Source organism: Bombus affinis, chromosome 17 (genome assembly GCF_024516045.1).
Source record: "Bombus affinis isolate iyBomAffi1 chromosome 17, iyBomAffi1.2, whole genome shotgun sequence".
Lineage (NCBI taxonomy): Eukaryota > Metazoa > Arthropoda > Insecta > Hymenoptera > Apidae > Bombus > Bombus affinis.
Window position 1 is genome coordinate 194757 of NC_066360.1, and position 26843 is coordinate 221599.

Genomic DNA, 26843 nt, shown 5'->3' on the forward strand with positions numbered 1-26843 from the left:
GCAGTTACTGCTCATGTCGTCCTTTCAGCCAGCTCAGAATACTGGGCTGGTCTCCTTCTGCGGTTTTTCGTTGTTTCATGTTCTTGCCCTCATTGCTCCGCGTAGTTGTTGTTTCGTTCGTTCTCCTCCTTGCTTCTTCCCAGGCCCTCGCTGTCACCCTCCTGTGACACATGACGGTCTTGCAGAATTGCCTGAATTTATTCCAGCTCTCGTCCTTGGCGGTCACCGTGGCGATCAGATTGCCCACGTCTATCTTCCCGCCCAGAGCGTTCTCCAGCTCGATCCTTCTGTCCGTCCACTTCGGACACGCGAAGAGGGCGTGCTCTGCATCGTCGTTCGGGTCTCCACAGTCGAGACAGTTGCTGTCGCTGTCCCTGCCAATCCTTTTCCTATAGACACCGAAGCTCCCATGTTCGGTTAGCAGCTGCATGGTGTGGTGATCGATGTCCATCTTCTTTTTGGTAAATAGCAGCGCACTCGGTATTAGCTTCTTTGTGATATTTTCTTTTTTGTAGTTGTTCCACTCCTTCTGCCAGTCCTCTTGAGCCTTCTTGCGAATGGCCTCCAGTTCCTCCTTCAGCTTGCAGTCGTCATCCGTGCCAATCCTGGACCCATGGATCTTGTTCCTCTCGTAGGTTTCTCCGAGCATCTTTTCTTTATGTAAATCGGGAGATTCCCGGTCAACTCGCAAAGTGCCGCGTGGGAGACGGTACGGTATGCCGTCGTTGTTATGCACAGGGCCGTTCGTTGTGCACGTTTCAGATTTTTCCTGTTCTTATCGGTATTCGCTGCTCTAGCCCACACCGGTGCTCCGTAAGTTACGATGGACTCCCACACATCGTAGTAGAGCCTACGAGCCAAGCTGGGCGGCCCGTTGATGTTGGGTAGAATTCCCCTAAGTGCTCCTATTAACTTGTCGGCTCTGTTACACACCATCTCGATATGCGCACCGAACCTCCGACTGGAGTCAATGACGACTCCGAGATACCTGATGCGATCGACCGTTTCGATGTCCGAGGAGCCCAACCTGAGTTTCACCACTCTCGGCACTCGCAAGCTTGTGATGAACATGACCTCCGTCTTTTCTCTCGCCAGGGTGAGCCCGACACTCGTGCACCAGTTGTTGGCGATCCTTAGCATCGTGTTGACCTTAGCGGAGGCCTCTTCGTTCCTCCCGACGGAGCATGTGATGGCCAGATCATCCGCGAAGGCGGTTGCTCTGACCATTGACATGTTGTCGAGTCTCTCGAGCAACCGGTCGTATACCAAGTTCCACAGGAATGGTCCGAGGATGGATCCCTGCGGGACTCCCGCCGCCACCTCGTGCTCCACCGTGCCGTGCTGGTTGCTCACGATGATCCTCCTTCCGGATAGGTAACTGCCGATTAGCCTTTTGACCTTCCATGGCAGCTTCCTCTTGTCAAATTCCTCGTATATGCTCTTCCAGCTGAGCGAATTGAAGGCATTGCTAATATCTAGGGTGATCATCACGCATACTACCTTCTTCTGTCTGCAGATGTTGGCAAACTTCATCACCTGCGTGATGGCGTCTACCGTACTCCTCTTCTTTCTGAAGCCATATTGCCTCCGATGGAACGGGTCCATTCCGATGCATCTCTCGATGATCTTCTTAAAGCATTTTTCCCAGATCTTGCTCATGGTTGGGAGTATGCTTATCGGCCGGTACGCGTTAGGGAGACTGGGATCCTTACCCGGTTTCCTTAGCAGTATTACTCTGGCCGTCTTCCAGCAGACTGGGATCCTTCCTGATTCAGTGATGCCGTTGAACGCCCTTGTCACGAGCTCGCTCCTGCGACTCGCTACCAGCTTCGCGATCTCGCCCGGCACGCCATCGACTCCTGCAGCCTTCTTGGTGTTCATTCTTCCGGCGGCATCGACGACATCGCCTTCGCCGATGGCGACGCTGAGGCTAATATCTCCTTCATCTTCGGTCTCTGCCTCTTCGCGGCCCTCATAATGGGGGGGGGGGGGTCAGTGTCCCAAGGTGAATAGCCTCTGTAGGACTGCCTTCACCATGTCGATCGGCATGTCGTTGGTTGGTCCCTTGCTTTTACATATCTTCGTGACCGTGCGATAGGGTTTGCCCCAAGGGTCGCTCTCCAGTATCTTGCAGTATTCTGCCCAGGCTGTTTTTTTGCTGCGGGCGATCTCCTTTTTTAATTGCCTTCGGATCTCCTTGTAGGCGTTGACGAGGGGCTCGGTGTTGCCGGCATTCTTCCTCCTTTCTCTCGTCACCTTCCTGAGCGCTTTGTGCGCCTGCGCTCTCAGTTCCGCGATCATCGGGTTCCACCAGTAGTTCGCGTACTTGCGGGTCGCCGCACAGTTCGACTTCCTTAGCATCCCTTCGCACGTACCTTCGATGCTCTTTTGCAGGGGCTCGGCCCCATCCTCTCCGATAGCCGCGTTGAGGTCCTCCTTCTTCGGTGTGTCGTCGAATCTGCTCAGGAACTCCTCCGGCGACATGTCCTTGGTCACGTACCTGTAGAACTTCGATACGGTTCGGGTCTTCCTCGCCTTAAACCTGTGGAGCACGTACAGATGGTCCGAGGCCGAGTATTTGTCCAAGACCGCGCTTCCGGCGTGTATCTCGCTGACCTTATTGGATACGCTTATTATGTCGGGGAAGCTCGTCTTCCCGTTCATGAAGAAGGTGTACTTTTCCTTGAGCCTCGGTGGAAACACCCGGTGGCCGCTTAGTGCCTCCATTAAGACTCTCCCTCTCTTGTCTGTGGTCGATCCTCCCCAACAGGTTGACTTTGCGTTGAAGTCTCCGGCCACGATGACCTTGTCGTGTCTTCTAGCAGCGCTCTTCGTCATAGTCGACAGCGTGTCTATGTATTCGGAGTATGCTAGTGTAACGTAAATCACATCAGAGACCAGGACACACACACACACCTCGGGCAGGATGGTGTCCCGGTCGGCATACTTCGAACCCGATGGACCGACGAGAGGAACACATGGCGACCTTGGCGACAATGTATATTGGCGGAGTACCTGAGGATTCATTTATGGCCTAACGGTCCTTCCACCAAATGTTCCAGAAGCGTAGCAACGGTCACGTACGCCTACAGGGTAGTGGGGATAATGAGAGAACAGATGACCGAAAGTAAAAAGATTGTAAGACTCACTCTCGTACGGTCACGGCTAGAGTTCGGAAGTGTCTTATACTTGTATAAACCAAGTGAAAATAAAGTCTTCTTCTTCCTTATAAAATTTCTCTTTATCTTTACGTGACATTTTGGCGATCCTGCCAGGATCCATCAACTTCAAAAAAACGAAATTACGCATTTCGGGCTACGGTCAACTTTGAAGATTGAGGATCAGTGGACCACTGTAACAGAGCAGACACTTTCGACGTTTCGACAAAGGAACACCGCAACGGAACCTTTCCTACGGGTTAAACGATCAAGGTGAGCAAGCCCTGGATTCTTTTGTCAAATACAGATCGAGAACAGACAGCACAATTAGTATAACAATGGCAACGCCACGAGAAGACAAAACCGAAACTGTTAGCGCCGCTTTAACTAACAGCGGAATAGACCCAACAGTTAAAGCTTTGCTTGATGCAATGCAGAAACAAATGAGTATGCTTGCACTGCGTATGGATGAAGTTGTAGCAAAAACAAAAACGGGAAATGTATCGGAGGCCAGTTCCCTAATAACCGTAGACGAAGTAACCCACACCGCTAAAGATCTATCGGTCCTTCGAGAATCTCGCCCATTACTTCAAACACCACCTCAACCATCCTGGGAAAGGACTTTTCCTGAACAATATACGCAACCAGAGCTAAAAGCTGAGAGTGCATTAAAATGCATTCCGATATTAAACGGAGAGGATGATATAGACGTGGAGGATTTTATTCATGAAATACAAGAAGTAAGAATGATGTGTAGCGAACCAACACTATTGCTAAAAATGATTAAAATAGAGAAGATTGTAGGAAAAGCCGCAATGGCAATCCGCAATATTCGTATTACCGAATTCGAATCTCTGTATGAAGCATTGAGACGTAATGTAGCTGCGCAAGTATCAGTGAGAGAACAACAGGACGAATTAAGGGGAATGAGGCAAGGATTAACCGAAAGCGTGCAAAACTATAACATCAGATTTCGAAGTGTTTTTAACAAACTCCAACACAGCATTACCAACGAGTATAGAGACGAACTAACTCGACGGGTGATGAACGAGCAACTATACATGGACTCTGTGACCGACTATGTAGGAGGCCTTCGTCCAGAAATAGGGCAGGCGCTAATGGCTAATCCCCCCCCCCAAACCTCATCGAAGCAGAAAGGAAAGCAATGAATATGGAAAGATACTTTCGCGAGCACAGCTCTCGCAGACAGATGACGCGACAAACAACCGCCCCGCCATTTTATCGTAACCAGGCTTCTCATCCAGTAGACAATCGCCTCGCTATTACAAGTAACACAAATAATAAAACTCCACTCACACAAAATATTCTACCAAGAACGAACAATTTTACGAAGTTTGGGAACAGACCATTAAGCGAAAGGACGCAAGCGAAATATCCCAAATGCAATCGATTGGGACACCTTCCAAATCAATGCCAAAATTTTCCGATACCGCCTCAAAGAAAAGCCCCTCCAGGAATAAACCACGTTCAAGAACAATCAGAATTAACAATGCTACCTCAGGAAGATTACCCACAATACTATTACAATTACCAGGACGACCAGGATTGCGATTTCTCGTTGACTCCGGGGCAGGAATCAACTTGCTTAAACAAAGATGCTACCCAGGAAAGACAACAATACCAGACACAAAGAAATTCTCCATGGGACATTCCGAATACGAATCTAATTCCAAAGTCAAATTGAATTTGTTCGACAAAAAGATAGACTTCTCTTTAATAGATGACGATTTCCCAATTATAGAAGATGGCGTATTAGGCTTACCCGGTTTGAATCAATATCGATTCGAACTCTCCAACGAAACATTGAAATTAGATAACAACACCCTTCTGCTGCAACAAGAACCAACCCTTGCACCAGGAGAAACCATTCAAAAAATTGTATACCTCGAAGGGAAGCCAACGCCAGTGTGCTTTATCAATGGTGGTAAGTCCTCAATTCAAGTTTCTAACATTATCGAAAATACAAATACCATAGATCAAATCCAAAAATTCAAATCTTCGATTCGACTATCGCACATAGAAAAACCTCTCAGAGAACCTGTAGAAAAGATTCTTCTCTATTACATGGATGTATTTAATTTAGACAGCGAAACATTACCATGTACATCTCTTGCTAAACATTCCATTACATTGAAAGAAGATAAAATCATCAACGTAAAATCCTACCGTCCTCCCGAACACCATAAAATCGAAATAAACAAACAAATGACGGAAATGTTAGACAAAAAGATTATAGAACCCTCCGACTCTCCCTATAACTCTCCCGTCTGGGTCGTCCCAAAGAAAATCGACGCGTCGGGGAAACAAAAGTGGCGAATAGTGATTGACTTTCGGAAGTTAAACGAATTAACGGACCAAGACGCATATCCATTACCCGACATTGACGATATACTATCGCAACTAGGGAACGCAAAATATTTCTCCGCTTTAGACTTATCCTCGGGATTCCACCAAATACCCATGGATGAGAATTCGAGGAAGTACACTGCATTTAGCACACCACAAGGGCACTTCCACTATAACAGAATGCCATTCGGGCTCAAGAACGCACCCGCTACCTTTCCAAGAATGATGGACACCGCGTTAAGAAGTTTAATTAATAATCACTGTTTCGTCTATCTCGATGATATCATTATATTCGGGCAATCGATAGAGGAACATAATAAAAACCTAGCCATTATACTCCAAAGACTCAGGGAAGTAGGTCTAAAAGTACAACCGGATAAATGTGAATTCCTAAAACCCGAATTGGAATATTTAGGACACTTAGTGACAGCAAACGGAGTAAAACCTAACCCTGAAAAGATAGAAGCAGTAAAGAACTTCAAACTACCCAAAAATCCTACGGATGTAAAATCGTTCCTTGGGTTAGCCGGATACTATAGAAAATTTATTAAGAATTTCTCGAAAATTGCCAAACCGTTAACGGAACTAACTAAGAAAGACATACAATTCCACTGGACTGACAAAACACAACTTAGCTTCGATACATTAAAAGAAAGACTATGCCAAGCACCAGTACTAAAATACCCCGACTATACGAAAACATTTACGTTAACAACGGACGCCAGTAATGAAGGTCTAGGAGCCATCCTTTCACAAGACGGACACCCTTGTTGCTTCATTTCAAGGACATTAAACCCCCCTGAACGAAATTATACTACGACGGAAAAAGAATTATTGGCCATCGTTTGGGCAGTTAGAAGATTTAGGCAATATTTATTAGGCCGCAAATTCAAAATTCAAACAGACCACCAAGCCCTTAAATGGCTGCACAACTGCAAGGACCCCTCTAGTCGATTGATTCGATGGAGATTGAGATTAGAGGAATACGAATACGATATAGAGTACGTAAAAGGAAAGGAAAACGTAGCCGCTGACACCCTATCCAGAGTACACGCGATAACACAAACTGACGTTTTATTAAGACAATTCAGAGACTGGGAAATATCAGAAGAAATACCAAAATTATTGAAACTAACATCTAACAAAGACAACTTTTTCCAATTAACAAAACCATATCTGGGCCCATATGACGAAACCGTATGGTTACAGAAAATATCAGACATACTTAAAACAAATAGAAAGATAGGAATAGGAGACAATAACTTAAACGCACAAGACAAAGCACACATAAAAAGATTTCTTTTATTTTTCAATGACCAACGCGACGACATAGAATTTGCTTACGAACCAATACAGAGTTTAAGCGAAGAGGAAATAGAACAAGTACTAAAAGAAAATCATGACTTGGTAGGACATCCCGGAATACAAAAGACGTACGACAGAATCCGAGGCAAATATGATATCCCACACCTAATAGACAGAATAAAAAGCAGAATAGGAACTTGCGCGACATGTCAAACATCAAAGACTACTCGGATAAGAGGAAAGGAGGAACCACAGATAACCGACACCCCGTTAGAATCTAACGACAAAATCGCTATGGATGTGATAGGCCCGTTGAAAAAGACCAAGATAGGAAACCAATACATTCTCTCTATACACGATGAACTAACCAAATATTTAATACTTGTGCCCCTAAAAACACAACAGACCCAATCAATCTGGAATGCTTTATTGAATCATTACATTTATATATTCTCCGCACCGAAACGTATATTAACTGACAGAGGACAAAGTTTCATTAGCGAGCTAATGCAACGATATGAAGAAGCATTTAGGATCAAACACATAAAAACCACCTCATTCCATCCACAATCCAACGGAAGCCTAGAACGAACACATGCTGTAATATCCGACATGTTAAAAGCTATACAAAACGATAATGAAACAGAATGGGATCAAAACCTAAATTTTGTGTGTCTAGCATATAACACTATGGTTCATGATGCCACTGGATATACCCCTTTCGAACTAACATTTGGACACAAGGCCAATCTCCCATCTACCATATCCCAAAATTCGCAAAGAACATACGCTGATGAGGTCAGCTTCAGGAAACGAGAATGGGATGCCAAGCTACTTAAAGCCAGGGAAACTCTAATGAAGAGTAAACAAAGATACCAAAGAGATCAAAGAAAAAAAATTATTAAACCTCAATCCATTTTTAGAGAAGGAGATTTAATATTAGTTCATAATGATCATAAAAAACACAAATTAGATACTGAATGGTTAGGGCCGTACACCATTGAAAAAGTAAAAACCCCTTATTACGAAATAATGGTGAATGACTCGATTAGGAAAATACATGGTAATCGTATTAAACCTTATTTTCCAGGACGGTCTTCACCTTCTCCATAAGTAGCTGTTATGCACTTTGTTTTTGTTTTGTCTTGTCGATTAAGACAAAGAAGAAAACACACTTTTAGCCAATTAGCCTCCATAAAACAATCCTGAAGAAACACTGAGATTTTAGAGGACCAAAATCAATCTAAGGAGGGAGGTATGTAACGTAAATCACATCAGAGACCAGGACACACACACACACCTCGGGCAGGATGGTGTCCCGGTCGGCATACTTCGAACCCGATGGACCGACGAGAGGAACACATGGCGACCTTGGCGACAATGTATATTGGCGGAGTACCTGAGGATTCATTTATGGCCTAACGGTCCTTCCACCAAATGTTCCAGAAGCGTAGCAACGGTCACGTACGCCTACAGGGTAGTGGGGATAATGAGAGAACAGATGACCGAAAGTAAAAAGATTGTAAGACTCACTCTCGTACGGTCACGGCTAGAGTTCGGAAGTGTCTTATACTTGTATAAACCAAGTGAAAATAAAGTCTTCTTCTTCCTTATAAAATTTCTCTTTATTTTTACGTGACACTAGCATATTTATGTTGGACGAACAGTATCCGCTGAAGCAGAAGACGTCGCCGACGCGGACGCCCACTATCCCGTCGCTCTTGACCTCTGTTGTTTCATCAGGCAGTTTGCCGTTGAGGAGTGTGACCCATATCGAGGCGTCTCCTTTGGTGTCATTAAACCAGTGCGGTAGCTGCCTGTTCGGCTTGGAAATTATTATTATATCCGGCCTAAGTTCGATCGCGCATTGGTGCATCATGTCCTGCGCCAGCTTGCATCTGTTGAGGTTTATCTGCAGTATCCTCATTTATTCGCTTTCAACCGCCTTCTATACTCTGGACAAGCCAGGGATCCGGTTACGTGGTCAAATTTCACACCTTTCTCCTTGCTGCAGATGGAGCAGCAGGGTGCGTTGGCGCAGGCAGCTATCGTGTGGTCTTTGGCTCCGCACTTCCTGTAAATCTCCTTTCCAGGGCTTATCGCCGTGCATTTGTTCGCGATATGACCGAACATGTGACATCTGTAGCACTTTACTACATTGGGTAGTGCCTCTATCGAGGCTATCGTCAAGCCGGTTCTGATCTTCCGGCTCGCCCCCTCTTTGGCCAGGTAGGCTTTCGGCATCGTCACTATTGCCGATTGGGTGCCCCACGGCGCCATTTTTAGGGTCTTTACTTCGACCTCAGTGATGTCGCTTATGCCCAGTTGCATTCCTATCACCCTGGCTAGTTCTTCCTTGCCTACGAGCGGGTCTATCTCCCTGATCTCTACGGAGGTCTTGTCGCGCATTGGTAGCGCTCTTACCTTGCCTCTTAGCGCCGTGTTCATATCCGCCGCGGTCTTTTTGGCGTTGCTACCTGCTTTCAGCTCGATCAGAATGTCACCTGTTCTGGTCCTCCTAATTCCACAGCTCTCTTTTAGGGTCTCCTTTGCCCCCATCAAGTCTTTGTAGACCTGGATCCACTCCTTGTCTTGCCCTACTTTGACGAGGATGGCTTCGGGTCTGTTACGTATCCTCTTCGGTCCCTCCGGCCTCTTTGGCTTGTCCAATGCCGCTCTTCCTGCGTTCGCCTTACTGACCACCGTCGGGGTGTCCGTTCTTTTTCCTCTCCTTCCGCGGACAGGGATCCAGTCATCCTTTACATCGCTGTCCGTGCAGTCCGTAGTCGCTTTTGCCGAGCTGTTGCCGGCACAGGCTCCTGCGTAGGAGGCCTCCATGGTCGTTGGTCTCTTTCTCTTGGTGTCGCCCTTCCCCTCGACGGGCGATCTCTCCTTCCTTTTTCCTTCCTTCTCCTCACTCCTCCCCGGAGGGGTGGTCATCCTGGTGGCCGTGACTGTCCTAGCGTTCCTCTTGAGCCTCATCTCGTCCAACATCGAGTGGAGCTTGATCGCTTTTTTACTGATAGCGTCCCTCCTTTTCTTGATATCGGTATCCTTTTTGCTCATGAGGTAGAGTCTGCTACCTATGTATTGGATTTCGCGGAAGACTTCTGTGATGATTTCCGTCATCGCCTTCCATTCGCTCATTTTGATGACGATACTGTCCTCGTCATTGCTTTTGGTCTCGGCCGTTGCTCTGTTCGCCATGGCCTTCCTCCTGAGACATTCCCTTGGTGCCGCCGCTTCGCTGCCGCTGTCCGACATTTCCGCCGGTGTGTCTAGCTCCGAGGTGCTGGCCGCTTCGTCCTTCGTTGCCATCTGCTGGCTCCTGGCCAGGCTTCTCGTTGTCTTGCACGCGCTCCCCTCCACTGGGGACTTTCTCAAATATCTGGTGATCTTGTCACCCTTCGGGATTTTTTCCTTGGCGAATCGGGTCGCCTTTTCGGTGGGTGGTGTCTTATCCTTGAGTGCCTGCATTGGCATCTCGACATCCTCGATGTTTCCCGCGATGTCTTCATCAAATTCGAGGTATCTTCTTGTGCTTTTTTTGCACATCTTTTCCTCTGTGACAACTGCGGGTGTTTCTTGGTCCCCGGTCGTGTTTACCGAACGAGGGGAGGCCCTGGGATCGACCTTCCCCTCGCCGTTCGTCCAGTCGTTGGGTGACCGTCGGGTCGAGCCTGGGACGCTACTCGAATCCCCGACGGGGCCTGGAAGCTCCGAAACCTCCTGAGCCGTAAGTTTACTTACCTTATAGTACTTGTCCATATTGTGTTTGTAACTTTAATATACATATATATATATGTATGTTTGAAATGTATCCTTCCGCGTGTATGCGATTCGTGTCCTAAATAACTTGCCGATGTCGTCGTAACGTCGCCAGTCGTCTGACTGATGACCGGATACTAAAACTCGCAGTGTCCCTATCACTGTTCGACGCGGGGAGTTTAGACTGGCCCTCCACGGGGGCGCTCTCCACCACTCCTTGGTTACCCTGGTAGCCCGCACGGTGCCGCTTCGGTCTCGCGACCCAAGATGGCCTCCGCTCTGCCCCTAACCTCACATTCCACACACAGCACTTTCAATCGTTTCTCTCGCTTTTATACCAGCGAGCTCCCCTATTTCTTGTATTCCCACTCATTCCGGAGCACTAGAAACTTCATTTTCGTGCACTTTTCCGCCCGAGTTCTTTAATTTACCCAGATATTTCGGTTATGCTTACGGAGCGACGTGCACGTGTCCGTTCTGCTTGCCGCCATCATCGAGTGTCACATGTTACACCTGACATGGACATCATAGTAGAGAATCTTTCTCCGGGCCCTAACGTGAAGAATTCTCCATCGCCATGGCCGCGAGGAGCCACGCCTGCGAGTGACCCAGATCGAGATAATCTCCACGCTATTACAACTATGACTAATCATTTAATTGTCGGTAGTTTTCAGAACGCGCCAGCTGATCTCAACACTTGTCCACTAAGCCCACAGATCACTACGTCGGACAAATCGCTGATTTTGTCTTTTGCGGATTGTTGGACTACGCCGGTACAACTACCAGCCATCAGCGAGAAGGCGCAATCCGAAGGGGTCAACGGGGGGAGCCTCATCCCTCAATCAACCATGACCTCCTCCACGTTTCCACAGCCGAAACAAGAACGAGGATGTCCAAATGATATGCAATACTTTTACGGGTCTGATGTTGTAGAAATACCATATAAGAAAGGCGAAATCTCAGTTCGCTGTCGAGTGCCGAAGCGTGCAGACGTGTCTCTAGTGCCCAGTGAAGTTCGAAAGTAACACGTGTCACCCAACCGTCGAAAGTGAACACAACGTGCTCCTATCTTCCCAAGTGTTTCCTATCCGCCAGAGAGAAGAAAAGCCTACGCACCTAACCCCAACCCGACCCCTGCCGCATAGCCTCACGACTAGTTATTCATATTGAAATAGCTAGCTCGAAGATGGCCCAACAATCACGACCAGGCTCGCCTGTGCAAACCCATCACTACCCCGCGCTACTCCCCCGTGGCAGAAGTTCAGCAGATCCCCCCGTGCCAACGACGCCAATAAGGCGAAAAAACGCAAAACCGAACCAGCAGGCACAAACTCGAACGAACAGCCATCAACGCAAATTAACACCCACAACAGGTTCGCAATTTTGGAATCCACCAACGACGCCATGGAAACCGCAGGCTCGCCACCTAACCACCACGCACAGGGAAGCCCCCCTCCCTCACCAATATTTATTAATGATGTCATCGACATCCAGACAATGACCAAGTCCTTAGAGAGAGATATCTCCAAGGAGGGCTACAACCTGAAGATAACCAACAATCAAGTAAAAATCCTGCCGACGAATCCAGAAGCCTACAGAAAGCTCACCAAGACACTTAGGGCCCTGAACGCCAACTTCCACATCTACCAACTCAAAGAAGAAAGACCTTTTCGGGTGGTGCTACGAAACATCCACCACTCCGCAGACATCGACGAACTAAAAATAGAACTATCGAAACTCGGCCACGAAGTCACCAATGTCAGCAACATAAGGCATAGAGTCACAAAAGACCCGCTATCCCTATTTTTCATCGATTAAAAACAAAAACCTAATAACAAGGAAATCTACAATATCAGTCGCCTAATGAACGCCATTGTAAAATTCGAACCACCGCAAATCAAAAAGGAGATAGTGCAATGCAAAAGGTGCCAAAGATACGGGCACACGCAGAAATACTGCAACCATACCTTCCGCTGCGTCAAATGTGCAGGAACACACCCCACCGACCAATGCAGGAAATCACCGAAAACCCCAGCGAAGTGCATCCACTGTCAAGGTGACCATCCTGCCAACTACAAAGGCTGCTCAGCCTACAAAACCCTGTACTCAAACAAGTATCCCAAACTTAGAACAAAAGAGGTAAATTACCAAACACCCAGCTCGCCGAAATTCACCTTTACCCCAATCCCCCCAATCAACCAAATACCCAGCCCTATCAAACTCACCACCCCCTCAAACTCCTATGCCCAAGCGGTACAAAGCACACGAAATACACCAAATAGCCACAGGGATCCTCCCCAAAATAGTGCCCCCACCTCACCTAATACAGACAACGTCTCTAGACTTGAAAATCTAATAGAGAAACAATCAGAGCAAATAAACAATATGCTATTGCTCTTAACACTCATCATGGATAAATTAATACGCCCCGACACAAAATAAAACCAAGACGCATAGCTCTGTGGAATGCCAACGGTCTAGCGCAACGCAAACTTGAGCTAGAACTCTTCCTAAAACACCAGCTAATCGACATAATGCTTTACCGACAAAAACTACCCGAACAAAAACGGATACAAGTTCTACCATACCCAACACCCCAGCGGAAAGGCCCACGGCGGCACCGGAATCATAATCAAATCAAACATTAAGCACTACGAACTTCCACCATTTCAGAAAGACTACCTCCAAGCAACAAACGTAGCAATAGAAGACTGTCATGGTACAATCACCACTTCAGCTGTATAATGCCCTCCCAGACACTCCATCGCCAAAGAAGACTTCGACTACTTCCTGGACACCCTGGGCAATAGATTCATAGCCGGAGGAGACTACAATGCTAAACACACCCAATGGGGTAGCAGACTGGTTACAGTAAGAGGCAAAAACCTCCTCAACAGCATAATAACGAACAACCTCAACTACCTTACCACATACGAACCCACACACTGGCCCACCGACAAAAACAAAATACCCGATCTCCTTGATTTCCTCATAAGTAAAAATATCTCGTCAAGACACGTCCAAATCAATTCCTCGGCTGATCTCTCCTCTGATCATTCCCCCGTGATAGTAACAGTCAGTTCAACTATCATCGAGAATACACCTAATGGCTCCATTCATAACCAACACACCAACTGGCAGCTCTTTAGAGAAGTCTTTACCCACACAACTTCAGCCTCAACCTCACTAAAAACCAATGAAGAAATCGAAGCAGCCACGGAATACCTAAACACGAGCATAATAAACGCTATCCGCTTCTCCACACCGGCAATAACGTCCATCAGCAATCACGAATACCCCCAGTACATATTAAAAAAAATAGCAGAAAAACGTAGACTAAGAAGGATATGGCAGACCCATAGAACACCGGAGGACAAACGCAAACTAAACAACGCAACTAGAAAACTATCCAAAACCATAAAAAACTACAATAACGACCGTTTTCACAAATATCTCGCCAGCTTGTCCCCCACAGCCGTCTCTAACTACTCACTATGGAAAGTCTCCAGGAAACTCACGCGCCCCCCACAAATAATACCTCCAATCCGCCGTCCGCAGGGTGGATGGGCGCGTAGCCCTATAGAAAAAGCCAACCTATTTGCCAAACACTTGACTGAAGTATTCCCACCCCATTCCTCCATAGCTGCAGCGGACGTCACCGAATACCTGCACACTCCCTTCCAAATGTCCCCTCCTATTCAACCCTTCACTTCTGCAGGGATCATAGAAGCAATCAGTCGCCTAAACCCCAAGAAAACAGCAGGTCACGACCTAATAGGAAATAAAGCAATCAAGGAACTTCCCATAAAAGGGATTGCACTCATCGCATCAATCTTTAACGCCATCCTCCGCCTTGTACACTTTCCTAAGGCGTGGAAAATCTCACTAATCACCCTCATCCCCAAACCCGGTAAACCAATATATGAAACCAGCTCCTATCGCCCAATCAGTCTTTTACCTACCCTGTCTAAACTATTCGGGAGGATGCTCACGAATCGTCTCCTTCCACTCCTAGAAGAATTGAAAACACTCCCAGATCACCAATTCGGCTTCCGAAAACAACACTCAACAGGAGAGCAAATCCACCGCATAACCCACATGATCAGCCAAACCCTTGAAAAGAAAAGATACTGCTCAGCGGTATTCCTAGACATCCAACAGGCATTCGATAAAGTATGGCATGAAGGGCTACTCTACAAGCTTAAAAAAATCCTACCCCACCCATACTACTCCATCCTAAAATCCTACCTTACCAACAGACAATTCATAGTTAAATGTCTAGGCGCCACTTCCGCAACATTCCCAATAGAATCCGGCATACCGCAAGGTAGTGTCCTCGGACCCCCACTATTCTCAATCTACACTGCCGACTTACCCATACCAAACGAGGTAACAATAGCAACATTTGCCGACGACACAGCACTATTAGCTACCCACGCAGACCCGGCAATTGCCTCATCCACTCTCCAGCGAAGTCTCGACGCCATGGAAAAGTGGTTCCAAAAATGGGGTTTTAAAATAAACAAAAAAAAAAATCCTCCCACGTAACCTTCACGCTCCGAAAACAAACCTGCCCCCAGGTCACCATTAACAACACAATAATCCCAAGCAAGGACTCCGTAAGATACCTGGGCATGACCCTGGACAGGAGGCTAACTTGGAAAAAACATATCTCGGAAAAAACAAAGCAACTAAAGGAAAAACTAAGAAAATTCTATTGGCTCACGGGCCGACGCTCCAAACTAAACATACAGAACAAAATAACCCTCTACAAGACCGTAATAAAACCTGTCTGGACCTACGGTATCCAACTATGGGGAACAGCAAGTAACTCCAACATTGAAATACTCCAACGCTTCCAATCGAAAACGCTAAGATCCCTATTAAAAGCACCCTGGTATGTTACCAACGAAACAATCCACCGTGACCTCAAGATACCTACAGTCAAAGATGAAATACACAGGTCCAGAAGCAGATATAACACAAGAGTCAACAACCACCACAACCCACTAGTCACCCAACTACTGGACACGACGGACCAGATCCGCAGACTAAAAAGAAAATACCCACTAGATTAAATCCTTAGTCCTACTAGAACCAACAATATAAAGCTATTATAATCCATGTCATTGTATCACGCCAAATTAAGTTACTGAAAATTCTCAACGAGAATTGATTGTAAATATTCTAATAAATAAAAAAAAACGCGTTTAGCCAAACCGGCTAGCAGCGGAAACGTTCAAAACCATAAACATGGATAGAAGGCTAAAAAGGAAGTACCCAGCAGACCTCACAAATGATATGACCTAGCGAAACCGAGGATGGTATCCCGCTGGGGGTAGCCACCTACATGTTAATATAACTGTTAAAAAATTCTACCAAATGTCCAAATTGGACAAATTGTGAATACAAATAATAAATAAAAAAAAGAGTAAAAGAAAACGAAAACTCGCGTTATCCTCTTCTACGTTGAGCATATCGAAGATCTCAGTTTTTAGAACAGTCTCTACCTCCCTATAACTGCAACACTTGAGTTTCAACTTTTGTGCAAATACCGAATGTTTCTTATATGTGTGAGGTGGTATGTCGTGATAGGTGCAGAAGGAATACTCCGATGTTCAACAAAAAGTTTATTACTTATAACAATCAACGAGTCAACAATTCATACGATTCACACTTAACGATTAACCATCGAGAGTTTATAATCGCGTGTCTCGGCTTGTGTTTGCGTCGCTATGATACCTGAACCTTTCGCACTTCGCGGCTGGAGGCAGAATGACTCTTTGTTCGAAACCGAACGGATTCTTTTCTTAGTTGCCCTTCGATATCCCTACTACACACGCGTTTATTAGATGTACCGCGGCGGTTGCCGCGCGTGCATTCTTCCAAACATTCGGCGGAAGAACCATAGGAATATCGATGGCACATTAGGCGCGTCGGCCTTACGCTTTGAAGATATAGCGCTTTGTGTCGCGAAGCCGTTGGAAAGTTCCGTGCTCGTGTGCCGCCACATGTGTTTTTGGAACCTAATTTCCAAATTGTATGTTATATAAAATATTTTTAAAAATATCGTAATGAAAGAAATCATTGTAGAATTATATCATACGATGAGTGCAATGGCAAAACGACATTCTCCTATGCGACTCAAATTACTGTTACAACTCTTGGAACATATTGCCGTACTTCTTCCATCATCATTAAATCAATTAGAACGTGATCAACTTAAAACTACTGAAATGTGACAGTAAATTCGAAATTGTTTATATTGAATGTATCTGCTTATGGAAAAAAATTATAACTTCTCAAATTTATCGATAATAGATGAAGAAAGTTTCCTAATCTTCTGAATTTTCAAACTTTAAATGCTGCTTTGTAATATAACGCCAGACAATTAATTAGTGATATTTTTTTGATAGGGAGAATTAATTATTAATGCTGAGATGGAAGATCTACAAAATTATATAATGATGGATGCTGTTCCGCCGTCTTGGACAAAGAGAGTTTACCCTTCAAAGTTAGGATTAAACAGTTGGTTCACGGATATGTTATATCGAATAAATGAATTATCTGATTGGACTGCTGATTTTAAGGTAACCATTTACTTATTTTTTACTATTATTCTAACTTTTATTATTGTATAAAACAATGCTCTATTAATATCGAAATATTTCAGTTTATGAAATTGATAATTGAATCCGTGGGAAATTTTGATGCCTGGAATTCAACTCAAACTGGTAAAATAAACATAGCAAAATTGAATGAGCGACAGAATAAAGCTTCGTTCAACGCACACGATTGTTGCTACCCATAAAAAGTGAAATTTTAATAACTCGTATTCCTTTCCTGTAGAAAAAAGCTGTAAAAGACTGCTTCAATCTATTCAAGTAAAATAAGTTTAGATGTGAACTGATATGAATCAAAGTATTTTCATCTTCAGATAATTAATCTGTAGATAATTTGTAGTAAATAAAATATGAATCTGTCTGAACTGAATCCAAAATAGTTGGATTGAGTTTGTGTAAATTCATATTAATTGAGAACATCACTCCGATCTATTACAATACCTTTCATTAAGAAAAAATAGAAATTATAAAATTTAACATTTCCAAGCAGCTTTATTCGCACACTCGCCTTTAATATCCTGTATTTTATGCCCTTTAGCTGAACTTGAGAAACAATCTTTTGCTTGAACTATTTTCGAACCCTCGAGAAGATGACAAACCAGATATTAACCCTTTGAGTGCTGACTACTCGCGGCCTATGTCGTCCGTACGGACGGCGCGCGTCTAGCGCTGACGATCGCTGTGGACGGAATACTTTTTCGTTAGACTGAACTCTGTTGATTGACTATTCAAAGCGCAAATCGTAATAAGTTATAGTAATCCATTTGCACGAGATTAAATGATTCAAGTGCATTATTTTTTAGTTATTTTTAATTATTTATTATAAACATTGAAATTTACAGTTAACTAGAATTTGGGTAATAAACTAGAAAACTAAATTTAGTAAATATAACACAAGTTAATAATTTAGTTGTGTGTGAAAAATTCAGTGCTTGAGAAAACTAAAAAAACCAGATGTAGAGTTTTCTTACAAGTGGTGACCACTTCAACAATAACGAGGCACTATTGGCATTTGTTTACTGCCGTAAGGAATGCATTTATATTTATTTCACACAAACGCAATAGTATTACTTCTGCGTAGGTGTTCGGAAAAATTGAAAAACCGTTACAACTATTTCTTTTTATGGAGGGCTATAAACTTTTCCATGACTTTGTTAGAAAATGTTCGTCCCTTGACCGCGGCTACGTTCGGTGACTGGTTGTCACCTCGAACCCAAACTCATTCTCATAGATTGCAGGCAATTACAATTGGGCTGAAGGACGGTGATTGTTTAGCTACGGCTATGGCGGAATCCAAACTACAATATTAGGGGTTTTTCCCCGGTTTTCGACGGAAGGCTCCGGTGTCTCTCCATCTCCGACATATATATAATTATTATTATATTTAGTAATATGGCAGATTAGTGCCTTGAATTTAAAATTCAATAAAAAAAGATATTTCCTTTTCTTTTATTTATATATGTCGGATTGAAGTCAGGATTATGGAGATGGGCGTTTAATGAATTTTCATTAGAATTAGCCATTGTCGTGATACAACGGAGAGTTTATTAGCACGGGCTTATTAACAAGATTAAGCACTCGTAGCACTAGTGATAATGACCTTAGGTTCGAAACGAATCCGCGGTCACGGGATGGTAAACGTATGTTCTCGCACAGTTCAAGTCTAACTCTTTGTTAACTAGATGTGAGGTATTCACTGGTTGTAAGGTGGCACTGTCCTTCGTCGATGAGATCGTACGAAAGAATGAATCTCCGTCTCGACGATGCCGTCGAGGAGAACTATAATGGGTATGTCTAAGGACATGAGATCCTCGGATTCGTCAACGAAAGCTTTCGTTCCAAAAGTGAGGGAAATTAGCGCTGTTGCTAATTGGTCGATCTCCATACCGGCGTTTTGAGAGAGATGCTAGCCGCCCTTAAGGGGGGGTTGCTGACGGGGCATCGTTCGTGGAAGGATAGATTTCTCTTATCTTCCCGTAGTTGCAACAAAGACTGCTTGTCTATATGAAGGACTTTGCTTGACTAAATCTTAAGATTTATTGCGGGTCCTCACGTTAGCTAAACATATACGGCGGAGGTATGTTGACATCTGGAGATCATCTTACCCGGAGTATAGAATCTGCGTGTGGCGAGCCACGGGACAGAAACCATTGAAATATTTACTGCCGCGTGTCGCTACGACTATTTCTTTTAAGGAGAGGTATAGAGTTACTCTGTGCCTTTGTTAGATAAAACGTTCATCCCTTTGACCGCGGCTACGTTCGGCGACTGATGGTCGCCTCGAGCCCAAGCTCATGATCATAAATCTCAAATAAGTACAGTCGGATCGAATGACAACAGTTTCTCAATACGGCTATGGTGAAATCTAAATTACAATACTAGGGGTCTTCCCAAAGTTCCAAAGGGAAGGTTCCGGTGTTCTTTCATCTCCGACATATATATATTTTAATAAAACATTAATTTTGAATTGAACTTAAAATTCAAATAAACTTACTTATTAAAAATTTCTACATGAAATATATTTATATTTCAAGACTCAAATTCTGTTTATTCAGATAATCTTATTTCATTTCATAATTTAACTATAATCATAATAATTATTATTATTACTTTAACTACATTTTTCCTTATAGATTTTACATTAAATAATTTCTTAAACTTAAATTTATTAAAAAATCATACTATTGAAATTATTTGAACTTTAACTCCTATAATTATTTTAATAATTATTCGTTTTCCATCACTAAAAATTTTATATTATATTGATGAAATCATAAATCCTTATTTTTCTATTAAATCTATTTGTCATCAATGATATTGATCTTATAAATATCCAGAATTTAATAACTATGAATTTGATTCATATATATTAAATTGTGAATCAATAAATCAATTTCGACTTTTAGAAACTGATAATCGATTAATTATTCCATTTAAAATTTCAATACGTATAATTGTATCTTCTACAAATGTAATTCACTCATGAACAATCCCTTCATTAGGAATTAAAGTTGATGCAATTCCTGATAGAATTAATCAACTAAACATATTTTGTATTCGTCCTGGAATTTATTTTGGTCAACGCTCTGAAATTTGTGGAATAAATCATAGTTTTATACCAATTATATTAGAAAGAACTTCTTATGAATTATTTTCAAATCGGATTAAAAAAAATTAATATGAAAAATTAGTTAATTAAATAACATTAGATTGTCATTCTAAAATTAATAATTTAACTTATTATTTTTCTATCATTAAATGTCTGAAATTAAGAATTGATCTTTTAAATCAATTAGAGTAATTAAAATTTACTTCTAACGAATTCCACAAATGATACCTATTAATTGATTTATTTATCTTTTTGTTATGTATGACTTGCTTATTATCAATTATAATTTTAATAAATTCATTACTATTAAATTTAAAAATTAAAAATATGTTGAGGTGGCCGTGAGTGAGTTATAGTTGTTGGGCCTGGTCCGCTGTAATTGTCACTGGGGGCTGTAGATGTCGCTGCCGGGATACTGCTGATTTTTCCTCCGTTTTTTTGGTACGTGGAAATAAAATCGGACTCCGGTCGCCGGGATTCGAACCCGGGTTCCGAACGTTCGCAACCTAAGGCGTTAACCATTGCTTTTTTTTTATTTTTGTTTATTAATTCCAGGTTTTTTACATATTTTTTTTACATAATTTTTTTTCCAGAATAAACGTAGCCATGCATTATTACTTTTTTTTTTTTTTTTAAGATTATTATTGTGCCTTAAATTTAAGCCGCTGTTGCGCTGTGCCAATGTACGATATTTTAATTTATGTCCTGAAAGCCTGGACGCAAAAACAGGACAGTTCGCTAGCCTATTAGGGAGGGATGGGAGGGGTGTTCTGTGGGATTAGTATAATATTTGTTTATCTATTTACATATTTACATATTTACACTTTATTTGGTGAGCGTTGCCGTTCTGTGGCTCTTTATCTTGTTGTTTTTTTGTTATGGGTTCCTTATCCACCAATATTTTTTTGTGTTTTTTCTGTGTTTGTCTTCTGTATCCTTTTGGGGGAGTGCCATGTTGTATCTCCACCTAGTGTCTGCAGTACGGCCATCTAGGTTTTCCTCGTATTGAATAGATTTCATTCCTATTTTCCTTTGCATATGATAAATTATGGGTATGTTGTTTTGGTCTTGGAGATAGTTTCTTTCGTCTAGGTTCGGGGGGGGGGGATGTAGCCTGTTAACAGAGTGTCTTTGAAGTATGCGTCGTTTGGGAATAAGCAGCCGAAGATTAGGCTGTTTTCTTTGATCTTCGCGGCTTGCGCGAAGTGGTTTCTTGTTAGTTTTAGGATGTGACAGTCGATGCGGTGGATGTTTGCTAAGTCGTATATTTTTTTGTTTTTTACGTATTTTCTGTATCCGCTGTGTTCTGGTCTGTAAATGCTCAGGCAAGCTCTGGTGCATTTTCTTTCGAATATGCGAATTTTTTCCATTACTGACGCTGGTATGTTGTACCATATTGGATAGCCGTAGGTTATAATGGGTCTTATTAGCGATTGGTAGCACATGATTTTTACTTTGCTATCGAGAATTCTGGAGTAAAACAGCCTTTTTGTATTCCAAAAAGCTTTGCTGGCTTTGGAGAGTTGGATTTCGATGTGTTGCTTATAATTTAGTTTTTCATCTATATTTATTCCTAGGTATTTTACGCAATTTTTGTGTGGTATGAGGTTCTCTTCGTTTGCTTTTTCTTTTAGGCGGAATTTCCTGACTTGTTCCCTTTCTGCTGGGCCGATTTTGCTTGTCATGGGTCTGAATAGTATGGTTTCGCATTTGCTTGCGTTAATTTTTAGTTTCCATGTGTGATAGTAATCGCTGATTTTGTTAAAGAGTTCTTGCAGTTCTGTCCTTATCGTTTTGGTTTTGTGGCCTGTTACGTAGATGACTAGGTCATCCGCGAAGGCTATGGAGCGTTTATGTGTGGATGTGTTGAGGTTAAAGAGGTTTAGTAAGTCGTTATTGTAGATGCTGAAGAGTAGCGGGGAATTTACTGTTCCTTGTTGCAGGCCGTTCTCTATGGAGAATTCTTTGCTTGATGTGTACGAGCCGTCGGTCATTATAAAAGTTTTGTTTGTTATCATGTCCCAGACTATTTTCATTAGGTATTCAGGGAAGTTCTTTTTAATCATTTTATAAATGAGCCCTGGAATCCAGACTGTGTCGAAGGCTTTTTCGAGGTCTATTAGGCAGGCGGCTACTCGTTCATTTGCGTTAAGTGCCCAGCAGATATCCGACGTAAGTTTGTTTATTGCGTGGATTGTGGAGTGTTTGTGACGGAAGCCGAATTGATTTTCTGCTATTACCTTATTTTTTTTAAGCAGAAGGAGGCTTATAGGTCGTAGGTTTGCAGGTGATGAACCGTCTGTATTTTTTTTTTTTTTTTTTTTTGTAATGGCTATGAGTTTGGCTTTTTTCCATTTTTTAGGAAAGTACGTGTTGTTTAGTGCGTTATTAAACAGTACTGTGTAGTACCATTTTATTTTGTTTGGTAAGCATTTGAGCGAGAAGTTTGGGATGCCATCGAAGCCGGCGGATTTTTTGTCGTTTAGCGTGCAGAAGATTGTACTTAGTTGATTGAAGTTTGTAAAGTAGTTTATTTCTGGGTCGGGCTGTTTGGGGTCGTCCGATGTGTTTTCGTTTGAGAATGTGCAGACTGTTTTGTTTAGCGCTATGTCTTGTTTTATTTTATTTTTTAGTATGTTTGTTTCGGCGATGATAATTCTGTTTAATTGTTCTCGGCCCATGTGTTCGTTTTGTGTGTGAGTTTTGGCAAAGTGGGTACCGATAATGTCTAGTTTTTCCGTTGTTTTTGATATTATGAAGTTATCCTCGGTGTCTTTGTTGGTGTTGTGTATCACGATGCCTGCTTCTTGGATGAGGGAGGCTTTTTCTGGTGGCAGTTTGAGGGGCGGAATGGAGTTTTGTTCCTTTGGTCTGAAAATTTGATTTATCTGCGGGAACATGCTAGCAGAGTCTTTTTTGGAGATATTTTTTATTTTATTTGTCCAGTATTGATTTATAGAGTTTGTGAATTCTTGTTTTAGTTGTGATTTTATTTCGTGTAGCAGGTACTTTAGGAATTCTATGTCTTCTCTTTTGTCGTAAGAGTAGTTGTGTCTTAGGTTGTTTAATTTAGATAGTATGTAGCTTTTACCTCGTTGTAGTTTTTTTAGTTTATAGTTTACATATGGCTAGCAGGAGTCTTTTTTTTTAACGTCGGTACGAATTCTAGTAGGGCGTTTTGTATATGTTTTTCTATTTCGTCTATGAACGAGTCGATTTGTCTGTCTGTTAGGTTGACATTGTTGTAGATTTTTAGGTCGCAGTTCTGTTCGACGTTCTGTTCTGATAACATCAACCTCTCTACAAACAATTTAAAAATAGAAGAAGAAAGGAATGAAATCGAAACCAAGGAGGCGGAATCCGCCATAAGCTCGTCAAAAAAAGGAATCAAAAGAAAAATAGAAAAACAACAAATAATTAAAGATAGCAGCATAAGAACTGCTACACAAAAGACGCGGAAACTCAATCCGCCCCCAAACCTGGTAACCAGGAACAAAATAAACACAAAACAAGAAAATTTAAAAGGAGAAGAAAGCGACTCACAAGAAGAGCACGACGATAAAAACAAAAACATGAAGCAAAAAAGAAGCTCCCAGCCAACGGTAATACCAACAAAAAATAGATTTGAAGTCCTACAATCACAAGAACCCAGCTTATCGCAACTGCAGGGCCATCCAAAATCAATATTAACGAAAAAAACAGAAACTCAAAATACGATTGTGGAAAGCATAAAAAAAGAAAATAAAATGTTAAGAAACAAACCAAACAGACAACCTACGTCCCTGGCTACAACACCAGAAACCAGAAACATGAGCAATGACGTACGGACAATCACCCCCCTCCCCTCGAACTGATGAAAAAGACAACATCACAAGCGCAGCCCATGCAAACAGACAAACCCAAATGCCTATCACCACCGACAACGCCACTGAAGGGACAAGTAGTTTGAGCGGTTAGGGCTCAACCATTTGGGCCGACCACGCCATTCCTGGAGTATAGCACTCACACTGGCTTCGCAATCAGATGTTAATTATATCCTACTTTCTGACGTCCAATGCCCGGGGAACGGCGCGCATAGGTGGTCGGCGCGCGACTTGGAAACACCCTGCTCTCTCCTTTCGGGTTATTGGACACATTGAACCTACCCTTTCGGGCGGCAGCTCGTTTAGCCGGCGTCGAGCGATGCACGCATCGCACAGCACCGTTACCAGCGGGGGCCACGAAGAGGCCGGAACTGCCAGCATGTAGCTCGATCCCAGCAGGTTGGCTTTGCAACCAATTGTCCCTGCACCGTCTCTGCACTCATTTGCATGAGTACCGCCTGCACTGACGGTCACAGGTCGCCTCTCCGACTCGTACTGGTTGTCCTCTCCTCTTCTTCTTAATTCTCATCTCCGTTCCCAGTACTTTTGTGTATTGTCCTGTCTTGGGTCCTGAGTTGTTATGCAGGTTTTCTTCCTCTTCGCTGTTTTCTTCTTCTTCTTAATCCCTCTCCTCTTCTATTGGGTATTGCCGTCTTCTTCTTCGTTGTTATTGTGGTTGTCGTTGTTGCTGTTGCTGTTGCCTTTGCTGTTGTTGTTGATATTAGTCTCTCCGCTTTCAGGTGCCGTCATTGTGGTGGGTCCCTCTGCGTTGCTTTCTTCTTCTTCTTCCCTTCTTTGTTCGGACACCCGCCGAGCCAGCCTTGGACTTCGACTTGGAGGCCGGCCTGTTTGCTCCTCCAGTTGTGTCGATCTTCTTTCTGGGGGTCGTCCTGGCTGCGATGCGCCTCCCATCTCTCGTAGGGCTCTCCTTCTCTTCTATTCCTTTGCTTGGAGTACTTTCCTTGTGAACTGACGGAAGTGGGGGTATACGTCCTTTGTTACGAACTCCCACTTTTCTTCCGGCCAGCGCAGATCGAGTTCTCCTATTGCGTTCCGGAATTCATGCCTTTCTTCGTTGAAGATTGGACAGTCCCCTAGGATGTGATGAGGGTTTCTGTTCTGCCGCATCTGCATGTGTCCACTTCTCTGAGACTGAATGACTTGAGTTTGCTGTTGAAGTCCCCGTGGCCGCTAATGAACTGTGTCGTGTAGTGGTCGGGTCTTACCCAGCGGTTCTCATGTCTGTTCTTGACACTGTCGAAGTACTCGAAGGTCGTCCTGCCCTTCGATGTTGTTCGCCAGCGTTCTTGCCACTTCTCTATCGCCTCTCCGACGATGGTTCTTTCGCCGCGCACTTCGTCGCGTCCTTTTTTCTTGTTGTGGAGTCTCGCCCTGATTTCACCTAGGAGGTCGATGGGTATGACTCCAGCGATGACCTGTAGTGCCTCGGTTGACGTTGTTCTATACGCCTTGGTCACTTGGAGGAGCGCCATCCTCTGTGACCTTATCAACTTACTCCTCGCTTTCCCCTTCAGCAGATCACTCCAACCGGCTGCGGCGTATGTGGTTATCGATCGGCTCGTACAGCCCTTTGTACAGGGTACGCATGGCCGCGTGTCCGTGTCCCCATTTTGCCTTGGCCACTCTCGCGAGGCTGCTGAAAAGTTTTTGGCACTTACCGGTTATTTCTTGTACGTGCCTGTAGATTTTTAGGCCTCTTTAGAGATGCACTCCCAGGTATTTGATCGCTTGTTCCATCCTTACATTACTGCTGCTGATCTTAATGATTGGTGGTCTCTCCGTGTCCAGTTTGCCTTTGACAAGCAGCAACTCGGTCCTCCGTGCCGATAACGCTAACTTCTTCCTGGTGCACCAGGCAGAGATTCGGGTAACTACCTCCTGCCCTTTTTCCTGAAGCTCGCTCCTCGCGTTACCGGCGACCAGCATCATTATTTCGTCCGCGTACGCGATAGGTTCGCACTCTGTCTCGCTTTCCGTTAGCTCGGCCAGCAGGTCATCGAATATCAGGTCTGTAAGTATGAAACCGGAATTTGCCTATAGTTGGCCCTAGCTGATAATGTAGTTATCACTGAACTGCGTCATTGATGCCAAAAGTCTTTGTTGACATCTCACAAACATTTTCGACTCAGAACAATACAAGTTTCATACAACAGCATAGTTTGTAATAGCGTTGAACATGTCGAATTTTGTGCCTGGAAACTACGATTTGCGGACAGCATTGATTTTCTGTTACCATTTGAAGAAAACTGCTGCAGAATCGCATCGAATGCTTGTCGAAGCTTACGGTGAGCATGCTCTTGGTAAATCACAGTGCTTTGAGTAGTTTAAAAATTCAGAAGTGGTAATTTTGACATGAGGAACGAAGAACGTGGAACGTGGAACGTGATCTATTATGAGCTGTTAAAACCTGGCGAAACCGTTAATACTCAGCGCTAACGACAACAAATGACCGATTTGAATCAAGCTTTGCGTGAAAGACGACCAGAATATCAAAAAAGGCAACACAATGTAATTTTTCTGCGTGTTAATGCACCATCACATACAGCAAAACCGGTCAAGGAAACGGTCGAAGCGTTCAGTTGGGAAATACTTTCGCACGCGGCTTACTCACCAGACTTGGCTCCGCCTG

General features: G+C 43.6%; 2 protein-coding genes across 5 annotated transcripts in view; both read left to right on the top strand.

Annotated features, from left to right (window-relative positions):
- LOC126926082 (GDP-D-glucose phosphorylase 1-like) overlaps nucleotides 1-18312 on the top strand; it is an 88888-nt gene extending 70576 nt beyond the window's left edge. The window contains exons 4-6 of one of the 2 annotated variants that reach the window (XR_007714256.1): nucleotides 17015-17188; nucleotides 17272-17970; nucleotides 18091-18312. Coding sequence is in view for 1 of the 2 variants with exons in the window: in XM_050742204.1 (XP_050598161.1) it covers nucleotides 17015-17031 (17 nt within the window). In the remaining variant the exon portion in view is untranslated. Of the gene's footprint in view, nucleotides 1-17014; nucleotides 17189-17271; nucleotides 17971-18090 lie in introns of those variants that run through there. The other variant, XM_050742204.1, reaches the window with a different exon arrangement.
- The window catches only part of LOC126926090 (uncharacterized), a 49341-nt gene continuing 25359 nt past the window's right edge, over nucleotides 2862-26843 (top strand). The window contains exons 1-2 of one of the 3 annotated variants that reach the window (XM_050742218.1): nucleotides 2862-5103; nucleotides 7921-8464. In XM_050742218.1, coding sequence (XP_050598175.1) covers nucleotides 3497-4327 — 831 coding nt within the window. In that variant the 5' untranslated portion in view covers nucleotides 2862-3496 and the 3' untranslated portion in view covers nucleotides 4328-5103; nucleotides 7921-8464. Of the gene's footprint in view, nucleotides 5104-7920; nucleotides 8465-26843 lie in introns of those variants that run through there. The other 2 variants (XM_050742217.1, XM_050742219.1) reach the window with 2 other exon arrangements.